The sequence below is a fragment of the Gymnoscopelus microlampas genome, assembly GCF_963454915.1.
Source record: "Gymnoscopelus microlampas genome assembly, chromosome: 7".
NCBI lineage: Eukaryota > Metazoa > Chordata > Actinopteri > Myctophiformes > Myctophidae > Gymnoscopelus > Gymnoscopelus microlampas.
Genome location: NC_139944.1, coordinates 53,906,827 through 53,919,326, shown reverse-complemented (window position 1 = coordinate 53,919,326; position 12,500 = coordinate 53,906,827). Strand labels below are relative to the sequence as shown.

Here is a 12,500-nt window from a genome sequence, read left to right as displayed (position 1 = left end):
CAATCGTTAATGGCAATTTTTTTGCGCAAGTAAAATGTCACGTCTCACTAGATGGTCACCTTCGTAAAATATGCCTGTCCAGCCGACTCACCCAACATTGGACTCTTTTGAGTCTGAAGAGAAACTTGTTCACTCAGGCTTTTGGCAAATAGTTTGTTTATTTTTTTGTATTGCAAAGCGTCCTTGGCTTTGTGAAAGGCGCTATGGCTCTATCAATTCAAGTTATTATCACCCAATGAACAGCAAGATCCTGTTTTGAGGAACTCTTGTTTATTTATTTAGTGCGCTCCTGAAAGATGCCCTGGCTGTCACCCTGAACACTCCAAACGCTGGCCTTAACTCACCCTTATAGCACCGTGGCTACTCCTGAGAGACACAGTAGGAGGGAAAACAAGGATAGTTTTCTTTTTTTTTTACCTACACAAACTTTCAAGGCTATACCCAAATAGTGAAATCCTTTGCAGCAGAACTCTAATTCTCCACCACAGATTCTGCACCACTGCCCTAAACATGTAGTGTTGTCGTTAGGGGGAATAAACACAGAAGCATCCGGGAGGAAGTGGACTAAGAAAGGTGGTGGTGCCCCCAGAGGAAAAAACTAAGGAAAAAAAATATATTTCTTTCCTTTTTTTTTTACTTAATGGGTTCCCAGATTGCTTTATACTGACCTTTGCACTTGGTAAGCTGCTCTGGATAGGAGCACCTGCTAAATCAAATGCCTTAAATTGCATTTGAATAGGCTTCAGGTGCTTCAGAGTCATTAAAAGTTATCTCTCAGTATCATCCAGAGCAGTATGTTTCTCAACCTTTTCAGGCCGTGGCCCCCAAAAATAATCATATTAGAACTGGGGACCCCCCAAAATAGTCAGATTTGAACTGGGGATCTCCCCACCCTGACAAGCACTTGGCATTGTAAGAGTTGAGTCATTACATTTTTTGTCACTTCTCTGTCATTTGGGGACCCCCAAAAAAAATTCATGTGGGGACCCCCCTGGGGGTCCAGACCCACAGGTTGATAACCACTGGTCCAGAGAGCAGCCCTGGTCAGTGTGAGGGCGCTGCATGCTCCTCCACGGTACAGGGTTTCTGTTTGCAGGCTCAGACAGACAGACAGACAGACTGACCATCTGGCCATCCTGGCAGAAGCCAGATGGACCGGCCCACTTATGGGGCCGCCAGGCCATGGGGCCGGCCTACAGGAACAGCTTGCTCACATGGCGCCCCCTTGATGTTGGACCGGCCCATCTAATTGGGCATCACAGTTATCAGTGGGATAGATATTGTGCAGGGCTAGGTGTAAGAGGCCAGTGTGGGGAGTTACCTCTCGTGGCCGGGTTTAACCGGAGTCCCCCAGGAGTCTATGCTAGGACTACTCCTTTTTCCCCCCAAACAACATATCTCTAGCAAAAATAGCCGATCTACAAGCTCACAATGCAACAACGCATTGTGAGCCTATGTAGAATGGCTAATGTCATTCACTCTACAGTAAATATCTTTGATCTACACCGGCGCGTCACAATTATCCAAGAATATGGACGCTATAGGGTTCATATGGGTAACAAAAGTGAAGGAATACTTCATGTTTTTTCAGTTAGGGCATGTTGGGGGGGGGGGGGGGCAAATTGTAAAGTAACCCTACAGAATGAACCGAATTAAAGTAACAAAAACCTGAAATAAAAGGAGGGGGGGCTCAAAAATTACTCTAGACCAGGGGCCTCAACTCCTATAAATCCAGCCTTGTATGTGTATCTGTGCTTGTGTTTTGCAGCACATTGTGACGTTTCATAGCCAGTCGCCTCCTCCGACTCTGGAGCGTCTGTATCGTGGCCGCCATATTAGAGGGGGGCACGCTTCTTGACTCCTGGCCAATCACAGCGCGTCTTTTCCGAGACTTGGCAGAATCTAGTTGTATAAAAATACAACAGGATATTTTTTTAATACAACTACAGGTCCCAGAAAAGACGCACTGTGATTGGCCAGGAGTCAGGAAAGGTGCCCCCCCCCCCCTAATATGGTGGCCACGATACAGGTCGCTCCAATGAACTGCAGCGGCCAATGGGGTATCTAGGTTTCTATGGTGACGTGTAATGGCTTGTGTTTTGCAGCACATTGCAGTGGCGTGCACAGACATTTTGAGGGGCAGGTGCTCAAGTAAATTATACTTTTTTTTGTTTACTTGGTCTGCTCTTTTTTCCCTCTACACCTATACCTCTTTGCCAAAAATAGCAGATCTACAAGCCCACAACGCCTCGCAGCGCGAGGCGTTGTGAGCTTGTAGATCTGCTATTTTTGGCTAAAGTTCTCCTCAGAAAAGGGATGCTAGGTTTGGAGTGGTTATGGTAAAAAGAAAAATCATATCACATAAAGATTTGGCGGACCCCCTGTAGTAACTCTGAGGACCCCCTAGGGGTCCCGGACCCCCTGTTGAAGACCCCTGCTGTAAACCGAAAAAAAAACCAACAAAAAAACCCAACTTTTTTTCAAAAGGGCACTTCTGGTCAAGAGGGCAAAGGGTAGGTGCTCTAGCCCCACCTATGAGTCTATCTGTGCACGTCCCTGGCACATTGTGACGTGTCATGGCTTGTGTTTTGTAGCACATTGTGACGTGTCATGGCTTGTGTTTTGTAGCACATTGTGACGTGTCATGGCTTGTGTTTTGTAGCACATTGTGACGTGTAATGGCTTGTGTTTTGTAGCACATTGTGACGTGTAATGGCTTGTGTTTTGTAGCACATTGTGACGTGTAATGGCTTGTGTTTTGTAGCACATTGTGACGTGTAATGGCTTGTGTTTTGTAGCACATTGTGACGTGTCATGGCTTGTGTTTTGTAGCACATTGTGACGTGTCATGGCTTGTGTTTTGTAGCACATTGTGACGTGTAATGGCTTGTGTTTTGTAGCACATTGTGACGTGTAATGGCTTGTGTTTTGTAGCACATTGTGACGTGTAATGGCTTGTGTTTTGTAGCACATTGTGACGTGTCATGGCTTGTGTTTTGTAGCACATTGTGACGTGTCATGGCTTGTGTTTTGTAGCACATTGTGACGTGTAATGGCTTGTGTTTTGTAGCACATTGTGACGTGTAATGGCTTGTGTTTTGTAGCACATTGTGACGTGTAATGGCTTGTGTTTTGTAGCACATTGTGACGTGTAATGGCTTGTGTTTTGCAGCACATTGTGACGTGTCACGGCAGCACGCTGCTCCCTCAGTTCTTGGCCATGTACAGGGTGACTGTGGAGAGCGAGGACACCTACCTGCTGGTGATGAGGAACATGTTCAGCCACAGACTGCATGTCCACAGGAAGTATGACCTCAAGGTACAACGAGCCGCCGCCCACTCCTCTCCTGTCTGTGTCTGCTCACTCAATCTGATGTCGTTGCCGTCTCCATTGTTCTAACTTCTTGTGTTTGTTTTGCAAATGAACGCCCGATGCTTGAGCATACTACAGCGTCACACAGAAGTAGCAAAAGTAGTAGATATACAAGCTCGAAACGCGGCGCGAAGCGACACATTTTGAGCTTGTAGATCTGCTACTTTTGCTATTTCTGAATTTGCATCCTGAAAAGTAAAGTTTTGGACATAGGAGGTTTCCACCTGACGGAGACGATATGGTATTGACTCGTTTTGTATTTATTTGCATTAATAAATACCCAGTTTTTTAACCTTTCTTTAAAAAACAAGTTACATGATTTTCAGATTTTTTTCCGAAAATGTTCATTTATTTTTTAAATAGCTGGTCTTCAAGCTCTCAATGTGTCGCATCTTGAGGCGTTGTGAGCTTATGACCGACATTTTGACATGTTACTCCAGAGCTAATAATAAAAGCCCATTTGGGCAGGGGAGATATTCCAGTTTGTGCTTCATGCAATACCTCTTGTCAGCCAGTAGTGGCCCTACACGTATTGTATTAATGTACTCTTCCATACTCATTAGTTAAATGTTTCAAGTTTTATTCATTAATATAGTTATGCATTGCAGCTTTAAGTTACAAAGTAACATGGTCTGTTTACAGGGGTCCTTGGTGTCTCGTGAAGCAAGTTTTAAAGAGAAGGTGAGATCAGACTGATTCTTTTTTTTTTTCTTTTAACTTCTATTACCCATTTGTGTAGCCCGAATGCCAGAGGACTGTGCTAGTGACTGCAAGAATCTATTTTCGGAAATGGAATGAGTAATACCTGATTCTTATCAGATAAGTTGTCCTTAGAGGTTCAGCAGCACTAGAAGCTGCTTCTAAATAGGAAACTGAGTAGATAGTAGGCATTGCGGTTCCTGATATGTGTTTGTTTTTTTGTGATTTTATTTTTTGATATACCGTATGTACTTTTGTTTGGTTTTGTAGAACCTTTGTATCGATATTGTAGATGGTATATTGTAAATATGTATTGATACCCCTGTGTATAGACGGGTTTCCTGTTAGTAAACATGAGAGGATATGACCGCGCAGAGGAGGGGAAGCCTATAGAGGGCGCCATTACCCGCAGCAGCTCTGGTCAAATGTCCATTCATAAAAGAAATTATCTTCACTGGGTTTAATGAAAGTAGATTAAATTATGCAGTTTGTAATACCTTGTTTACGCAATAAAAATGATTTGTCGGAAGTTGGATCTGTTTGTATATAATAGCAGCATTATGCCTATTATGCCTATAATAGCTAGCCTGGGTGCCAGCCTGCTTCGCTACGTTCGGCGGATTTTTTTTTCTCTCTGCGCTTCTCAGTCTGGAATGCCCCCGATTGACTCGTCTTGAAGAACTACACTGGAACTACATATGTTACATTAGGCAACGTCGTTGCTGATTGGATGTTGTTCAAACGAATGACGAATCAAAACGATCACACCGTTTTTTTTGTCCCGCCCCGCACCACAGACCAATCAGAAGCCACGGCAGGACTCGAAACGTTTGCCATGTCCCGCCTCCCTTGGAGATAGGAGGCATTCCAGACTGAGAAGCGCAGAGAGAAAAAAAAATCCGCCGAACGTAGCGAAGCAGGCTGGCACCCAGGCTATATAATAGCAGAATTATGGCTATCTAACTCCCGAACACAACAACAGAGTGAACGGCGCAACAATTCGTTTCCCCCGAGCATGTGCAGATTGCGCATTCTGCTCTGTGATGACGTCGCGCGGAAATCCGTCTATTGTTCTAACAAAGAGGGACACGGCCTCTAAGACTGAGACCATACTGCTGTGCACTATTATATTCATTACCACAAGATAAGATAAGATAAGTTAAGATAAGATACTGCAAGATAATATGACACAATGGGTTCAAGTGGTTAAATATTTGAGACAAAATGACCCTTGGAGGATTTGACCATACGATATTGGACATAATAACAAATAATTTGTGTGTTAATGGTTTATTTGCGTCTGTAACGTTGTTGCCCTTCATCCTGTACTTCCAGGGGAAAGAGCTGCCCACGTACAAAGATGTCGACTTCAGGAATAATATGCAAAAGATTTATGTAAATGAAGAGGAGAGAGCAAAACTAATGGAGAAGCTCAACAGAGACGTAGAGGTGAGGACGCGTGCGTGCGTGCGTGCGTGCGTGCGTGCGTGCGTGTGCGCGCTCGCGTGCGTGCGTGTGTACATGCATACTTTGTGAGAACCAAATGCCCTCACCAGCATAACACGATGAGGACAATTATCTAAAGTGTGAACGTTTAGCTTGTTCTCACTTTGCAAGAGGCTGTTTTAGGTTTAGGGTTTGTTTTACTTGTCTTGTAGGCCTTTACTGTACATCTGCTATTTTTGAAAAATCTTCAAATGCGTCTGCGACGCATTGACAGCTTGTAGATCAGCTGTTTTCGGTTATTATTTTATGCTTAGAGCATTTTAAATGGCAATATGTTCAGAAGCATCTTCCATAAAATCTTAATGGTCTCGGATATTTCATATAAAAGCCTCAATCTGTGATTTCTTCACCTGGGTGGCTGTATGTACTGTAGAACAGCAGGAACAATATTACTAAATCATCATCATTTTACATATTGTGTTAATTCTTTAGGAAACAGCGCTATAGTGTGTCGGGGGCTCCTTTCATAATGTTGCACAAATCACACATTAGGACCTAGCCATACAACATGTTTTCAGTTGTGAGATTTTAAGATCGGTAAAGCATCTGTGTCATTTTAGATTTCTTTGGCTATTCAAAGAATAGCAGATCTACAAGCTACAGTAGATCTGCTATTTTTTGAAAAATTGTGAAAATGTTTGAAAGTATATATATATTTTTTAAGCACGTTTTTTTTTACTCAAATCTTTTCTTCTGGGGGGTCCCTCCCTGGAACAAAATATTTTGAGATGGGGGTCCACGGCTAAATACATAATAATTTTGGGGGTCCTTGAGATGAAAAAAGTTTGAGAACCACTGATCATAGCAGCGTAAGAAAAAACATAAACATAAAAAAAGAAAAAGAAAAACTGTTAGGATTCAGAAGACATTTGTAGAATCCCCCAGAAGCAAAGATTTGAGTAAAAAATGTTCACTTTAAAAATATGTATATTCAAAGATTTGCACACATTTTCAATTTAAAAAATGAATAAAAATAGCAGATCTACAAGCTCATAGCGTGGCACCAAGTGCCACACTATGAGCTTGTACTATGAGCGGTGTGTGGTCATCACAACATGACTCACTTAAAAAAAAGGATAAATGACTTTTTTTTAAGTCCATACTGCTATTCATAGGGCTGCACATGTGTCATGTGTTTCGCTAGCCAATCACAGTCCTGAATTTGCAAAGTCAGCCAATCACATTACAGCTAGTGGTGATGACACTAGCTGTAATGTGATTGGCTGACTTTGCAAAAGTATAGATTTGCATTGACTGTGGAAGGGTTAGGGGCGTTGTAGACTATTGGCCAATCACGGTGCAGGATTGGTCAGTGTCCAAAACTCACTTATAGGGGGCGGTTACACCGCCCCAAAAATGACACAGATGCGTTCCCAGGCCTTAAAGGGTTAATCCATGTGTGTGTGTGTGTGTGTGTGTGTGTGTGTGTGTGTGTGTGTGTGTGTGTGTGTGTGTGTGTGTGTGTGTGTGTGTGTGTGTGTGTGTGTGTGTGTGTGCGTGCGTGCGTGCAATACTGTGTGTATGTCAGTTCCTGGTTCGTATGAGGATCATGGACTACAGTCTGCTGCTGGGGATTCACGATGTAGAACGGGCTGAGGACGAGGAGGAGGACGACGACCACGACGGGGACGAGGACGAGGAGGTGGGCTCCTCCTCCCATGAGGAAGAGGAGGAAGCGGAGATGAACGACCTGTCACCACCTCCTCCTCTCCCTGCTGCTCCTCCCCTGGCCGCCTCCTATGGCTCCTCCCCTGAAGGCATCGCCGGCTACATGAACTCCTTCAAGCCCATGGGCCCCGGGGAGTTTGACCCCTACGTTGACGTGTACGCCATCCAGAGCGACGTAGGTGGGTCCTGATGAGAGAGAGATGTGTTTTTCTTTGTTACACGTTGTTACAAAGTGCTTGAACAATTAAGAACAGTAATCGACCAAACAGTAATGCAATAATAATGAATGCCAAATCGAATAACAAGGAAGTGAACAGGCTGTTTTTAAAACTCGTTAATGATGTGGTTAAAGGAGAATTTTGGTAAGTTTTTCTTACCTTTTCTATGATGTTATGATATCTTAGGATGAATGGTACGGTAGAAGATTTTCATAACTCCATCCTGGGTCCGCCACAGCTTAAAACGTGCACGGATAGGCCTTGCGTTAGATCACATATTTTAATAGCTTTTTTCTTCTTTTTTCTTTGTGAGATCTGACGTTCATAGTGACAGAACACTATGCAACCAAACAAAAATCTAAGTCTCGCTAGACGAGATTTCAATCTCGAGATTTCAATCTCATCTAGCGAGACTTCTGTTTTTGTTTTTTTACAGTGTTCTGTCACTATGTTTCACATTTCTACATTTCACATAGATAGCTAGGAGCTAGACCATGAAGAGCTTTAAAAGTTAGCAGTACAATCTTATAGTCAATCCTTAAGGAGAGTGGCAGCCAGTGTAGTTTAGCTAAAACAGGTGTTGTGTGCTCAAATAGCTGGTACCAGTGATGAGCCTATAGCTGCCGCATTCTGAACTAATTGCAGACGGTTCTTAAACTTTTTTATTTCAAGGACCCCCAGTTTGGCAGGGGCGTCACGGCCATTCACTGTGCGTACGACGCGACACCCTCACTCTCATAGATCCGTGATTTCATACCCCCCACTTTTTGAAGAAAAAAAAAAGTTTGATAATAAATCGGTAAAATCAGGCAAAAATAACAATTAAATAAACTAACCCTAACCCTAAAACCGAAATAAAGTAACCAAAACACGAAAAAAACGAACAAAATCCGCCCAAAAAACGCAACATTTTGAAAATACAGAATTTGTTTACATTTGACAGTTACAAATGTTATTCACGCTTTTTCAAAAATAGCATATCTACAAGCTCATAGCGCGGCACTCGGTGCCGCGCTATGAGCTTGTAGATCTGCTATTTTTGAATAGCCAAAGTGTAAAGTAGTGGGTATAGTCCACCGAAAGTCCATCCCCCCCACCTTCTGAGAGCCCGTGACATCCCTGCAGTTTGGTATGCATTAACTATACGGCCACGGACCCCCGTAACTCTGAGAGTGTACCTGTACGTGTACATGTACACAAGATGTAACAATAAAAACACAACCTCTGAACCTTGACCCCTGTAGGAGCGCCCCAGAGGGAGGTGTACTTCATGGGTCTCATCGACGTGCTGACACAATACGACACCAAGAAGAAAGCTGCTCACGCTGCCAAGACCGTCAAACATGGAGTGAGTCCTTTTTTAAAGAAGACGTAATGCATGACGTTATTGATATAGTGAGATAACGCAGTGGTTCTCAAACTTTTTCATGTCAAGGACCCCCAAATTGACACTTCTTAGCCTGCGGACCCCCATTTCAAAAGATATGCCAGGGACTTTTTAACGGCTCTAGCAGTGATTCTCAACCATTTTAATTTCAAGGACCCCCAGTTTGACATGCATTAGGGCTACGGACCCCCATTTAATGGCATTTCTATCACTTGGACCGCAATTTATATTGTAAAATCTATGTCAATTTAACTCTGAGAGTGTACAAATGGAACCAAATGGACCCGTTAGGGTCCATTTGGTTCCATTTGTACACTCACAGAGTTACAGACCCATAAGGGTCCATTTGGTTCCTAACTATCCATAATTTAGCTGGGGACCCCCTGGATCTCCCTCAAGGACCCCTGGGGGTCCCCGGACCCCACTTTGAGAACCAATGAGATAACGGATGAGACGTGACGTCATGAGACATCTTCACCTCTGCTGCCTCATCCGTTATAGTTCCTTTTGTACCATTTCTCCTCTAGTGGTCTATCTTCATACATTAACCATCTTTGATAGAAGGTTTCCAACTGAGAGCAACGATATGATCTCTGTTCTCCATCGTCCTGTTTCCTGTTGTGCTTTGGTCCAGAGTTGCCAAGTCTGCTTATTATAAGCTTTGGGCTTGTAAAGTTCCTGTAAAGTGGCTTGTAAATATTGGTAGCTGTGGGTTGCGTTTTTTTTTGGGCTGGTTTCTAAAGCGTAGTTGTTTATTTAGGCTTGCGTCAAAATGTTGTTTAAACCAGTGGCTCTCAAACATTTTCATGTCAGAGAACCCCAAATTGTATGTATCATGTATTTGGCTAAGGACTCCCATCTGAAAATATTTTGTGCGCAGGGAAATGTTTAAAAAAAAAAAAAAAAATTGATTTGTTTTGAAAATAGCAGATCTACAAGCTCACAACGCGTCGCGATGTGACACGTTGTGAGCTTGTAGATCGACTATTTTCAAATAGCCAATGTCTATTTTAGGTTTAAAGTGCTCATGTAGCTTATATAGTTGCTTCTTTTGGGCTCGTTTTCATAGACCTGGTTGCTCGTTTCTCGCACAAACTCTGGCAACACTGCCTCTGTCATGGCACACTCACACACGCCACAGTGAAGGTGGCAGAATGAATGATGACTCCATGTGTTGTAAAACCTGAGACTCTGCTGTTTCTGGGTTGAATTCAATCCATCGCTCCTCCTCCTCTTGTGTTGTGTGTTCTCCTCCCATCAGGCTGGAGCAGAGATCTCCACGGTCCACCCAGAGCAGTACGCCAAACGTTTCCTCGAGTTCATCACCAAGATCTTCGCCTAGCTCTACGGCTCCCTCACACACACACACACACACACACACACACACACACACACACACACACACACACACACACACACACACACACACACACACACACACACACACACACACACACATACCAATGCAAGGGAAGCGCTATCACCTAGCAGCTGTAATAATAGCCTTAAAGTCACCTATAGCCTTAAACCACTTCAACACTCTAGTCTAGACCAGTGGTTTTCAACCTTTTTCATGCCAAGGACCCCTAAATTTATATGCATTTGGCCAAGGACCCCCATCTGAAAATGTTGTGCCAGGAACCCCCCAGAAGCAAAGATTTGAGTTAAAATGTTTGCTTTAAAAATATATATATATTCAAAGATATGCACACAAGATTTTTCAAAAATAGCAGATCTACAAGCTCATAGCCGCGCTATGAGCTTGTAGATCTGCTATTTTTGAATAGCCAAAGCTAAGTGGTTAAAATGATTGTGACGCTATGTTAACTACTTTTGCTGGGGACCCCCTGGTACCCCCCCTCAAGGACCACTGGTGGTCCCCGGACCACTGGTTGAGAACCACTGCTCTAGACTCAGTAAACAGGACCTGATAGTTGTTTCTGTACTTGGAGCGTGTTCTTCTGTCTACACTCTTTGCCAAAAAAACTGCCGATCTACAAGCTTGTACATTTGCTATTTATTGGCTAATGTTCCATCCCGAATGTGTACAGTATGTATAATAATCCTCTGCTGAGGACTGATAATAATGCTTCTTTTAAAATATATTACTGAGAGGTTACGGTCATTACGGTTTATTAAAGGGATTGTAGGCAACATTAAGCCTAAGTTTTAAGAATATTTATATATATATATATATATATATACTGCATTTTCCCCCCTCTATAAGCCACTATATAATGATGCTGGGGTGTTTTCCTGCATTGAAACACAGTCCTCTTTCTGAAATCCGTATTTTCCCTACTATTTATGTTTGTCCGGGACGTAAATGCATGGACACGCATGTGCGCGTCCATGCATTTCCATGCCCGTGTGAACTGTTCGGGTGAAACCGAATGGGACCGAGTGCAGCCGACAAAAATGGAACGAGCCGCCATTGTTTTCTGTATAGGCAGTTTATACTTTTTACTTTCGGTTTTAAAACGCTCTCAAACTTCTTTTTTGAGGCACGGAATTTACTTTTAAGATATCGTTTGGATAGAATTTAGTTGTTTAACTTCATATATGTGGTCAATTAATCATGACAGAGCCTATTTAAAAATACAAATTCAGAGAACCGGCAGGGGCGGGCAGTGACACGCATTGTATCCGAATAAAGCAACCTATTTTCCGAATAAAGCAACCTAGTAACGAACTGCTGATGAGGAGGGGGGGGGGGGGGGCGGGGGGTTTGACGATAGTTTTTTTCTTTTTTTATCTCTGAACTTGCCTACAATCCCTTTAACTGGACCATACACAGCATCAAATGTAAAGACAATTATAACTTGAATCCGTAGATTAGCCTACTTGCTTACTGTACTTAGGGTCCCCCCCCAGGTGTAATGTAATTCAATGTAATTTTGACAATTGAATTATATCAAAACAACCTTTCATATCAGGGTCGCTTCGCGCCGCGTTACGAGCTTGTAGATCTGCTACTTCTGATGTTTTTGTGTGACGCTGTAGTGTGATCAAGTATGGCGTTATTTTATTTGATCACACAACGTTAGAATATGAAGATACGAGGTTTCTGCCCGACAACAACGATAATATACATGCTTCTCCTGCATTACCACGCCATATCATCCTTGATGGTGACATGGCGTGGGTCATTTAATTTAATACCAAAATGTATAATTATAATTTACAATCTGAGCAGTTTGTCTGAATTACTGGAGGAATTAAGTTAACGGAAAACTCTCCCCTGGCAAAACATTTGTATTTTAATGGCATTTATTTAACCACTTGAACCCTATATACCTCATGGATCAGGGTACTCTGCTATGGGTCTATGCTTTTTTTCCCTCTACACCAAATCTCTTTGCCGAAAATACCAATACCATAAACGTTGTGAGCTTGTAGATCTGCTATTTTCTCCTATCATTTTTAGCGGTGCCAACCGCTCTACACTTGACTCTGTCCGTATGAGCGTCCGTATGTTATGTCCGTCCGCCCGTTTAGAGCACGGGATTTGAAACAGCTATAACTCCAGTTTGCAGCATGCCACCAAGTCCAAATTTGGTATGTGCACTTAGACCACCAATAGGGACGAGCATGAATTGCTGAAGTTATCAAAGCGGGGTCCAGGGACCCCCAGCGTCTGTTATGTCCG

General features: G+C 43.0%; 1 protein-coding gene across 1 annotated transcript in view; it reads left to right on the top strand.

Annotated features, from left to right (window-relative positions):
* The window catches only part of LOC311049210 (phosphatidylinositol 5-phosphate 4-kinase type-2 gamma-like), a 21,882-nt gene extending 11,629 nt beyond the window's left edge, over positions 1–10,253 (top strand). The window contains exons 5-10 of the mRNA XM_084062704.1: positions 3,173–3,319; positions 4,016–4,054; positions 5,408–5,521; positions 7,107–7,425; positions 8,709–8,812; positions 10,113–10,253. Coding sequence (XP_083918830.1) covers positions 3,173–3,319; positions 4,016–4,054; positions 5,408–5,521; positions 7,107–7,425; positions 8,709–8,812; positions 10,113–10,193 — 804 coding nt within the window. The 3' untranslated portion in view covers positions 10,194–10,253. The remainder of the gene's footprint in view (positions 1–3,172; positions 3,320–4,015; positions 4,055–5,407; positions 5,522–7,106; positions 7,426–8,708; positions 8,813–10,112) is intronic.
* The last annotated feature ends 2,247 nt before the right edge of the window (positions 10,254–12,500 follow it).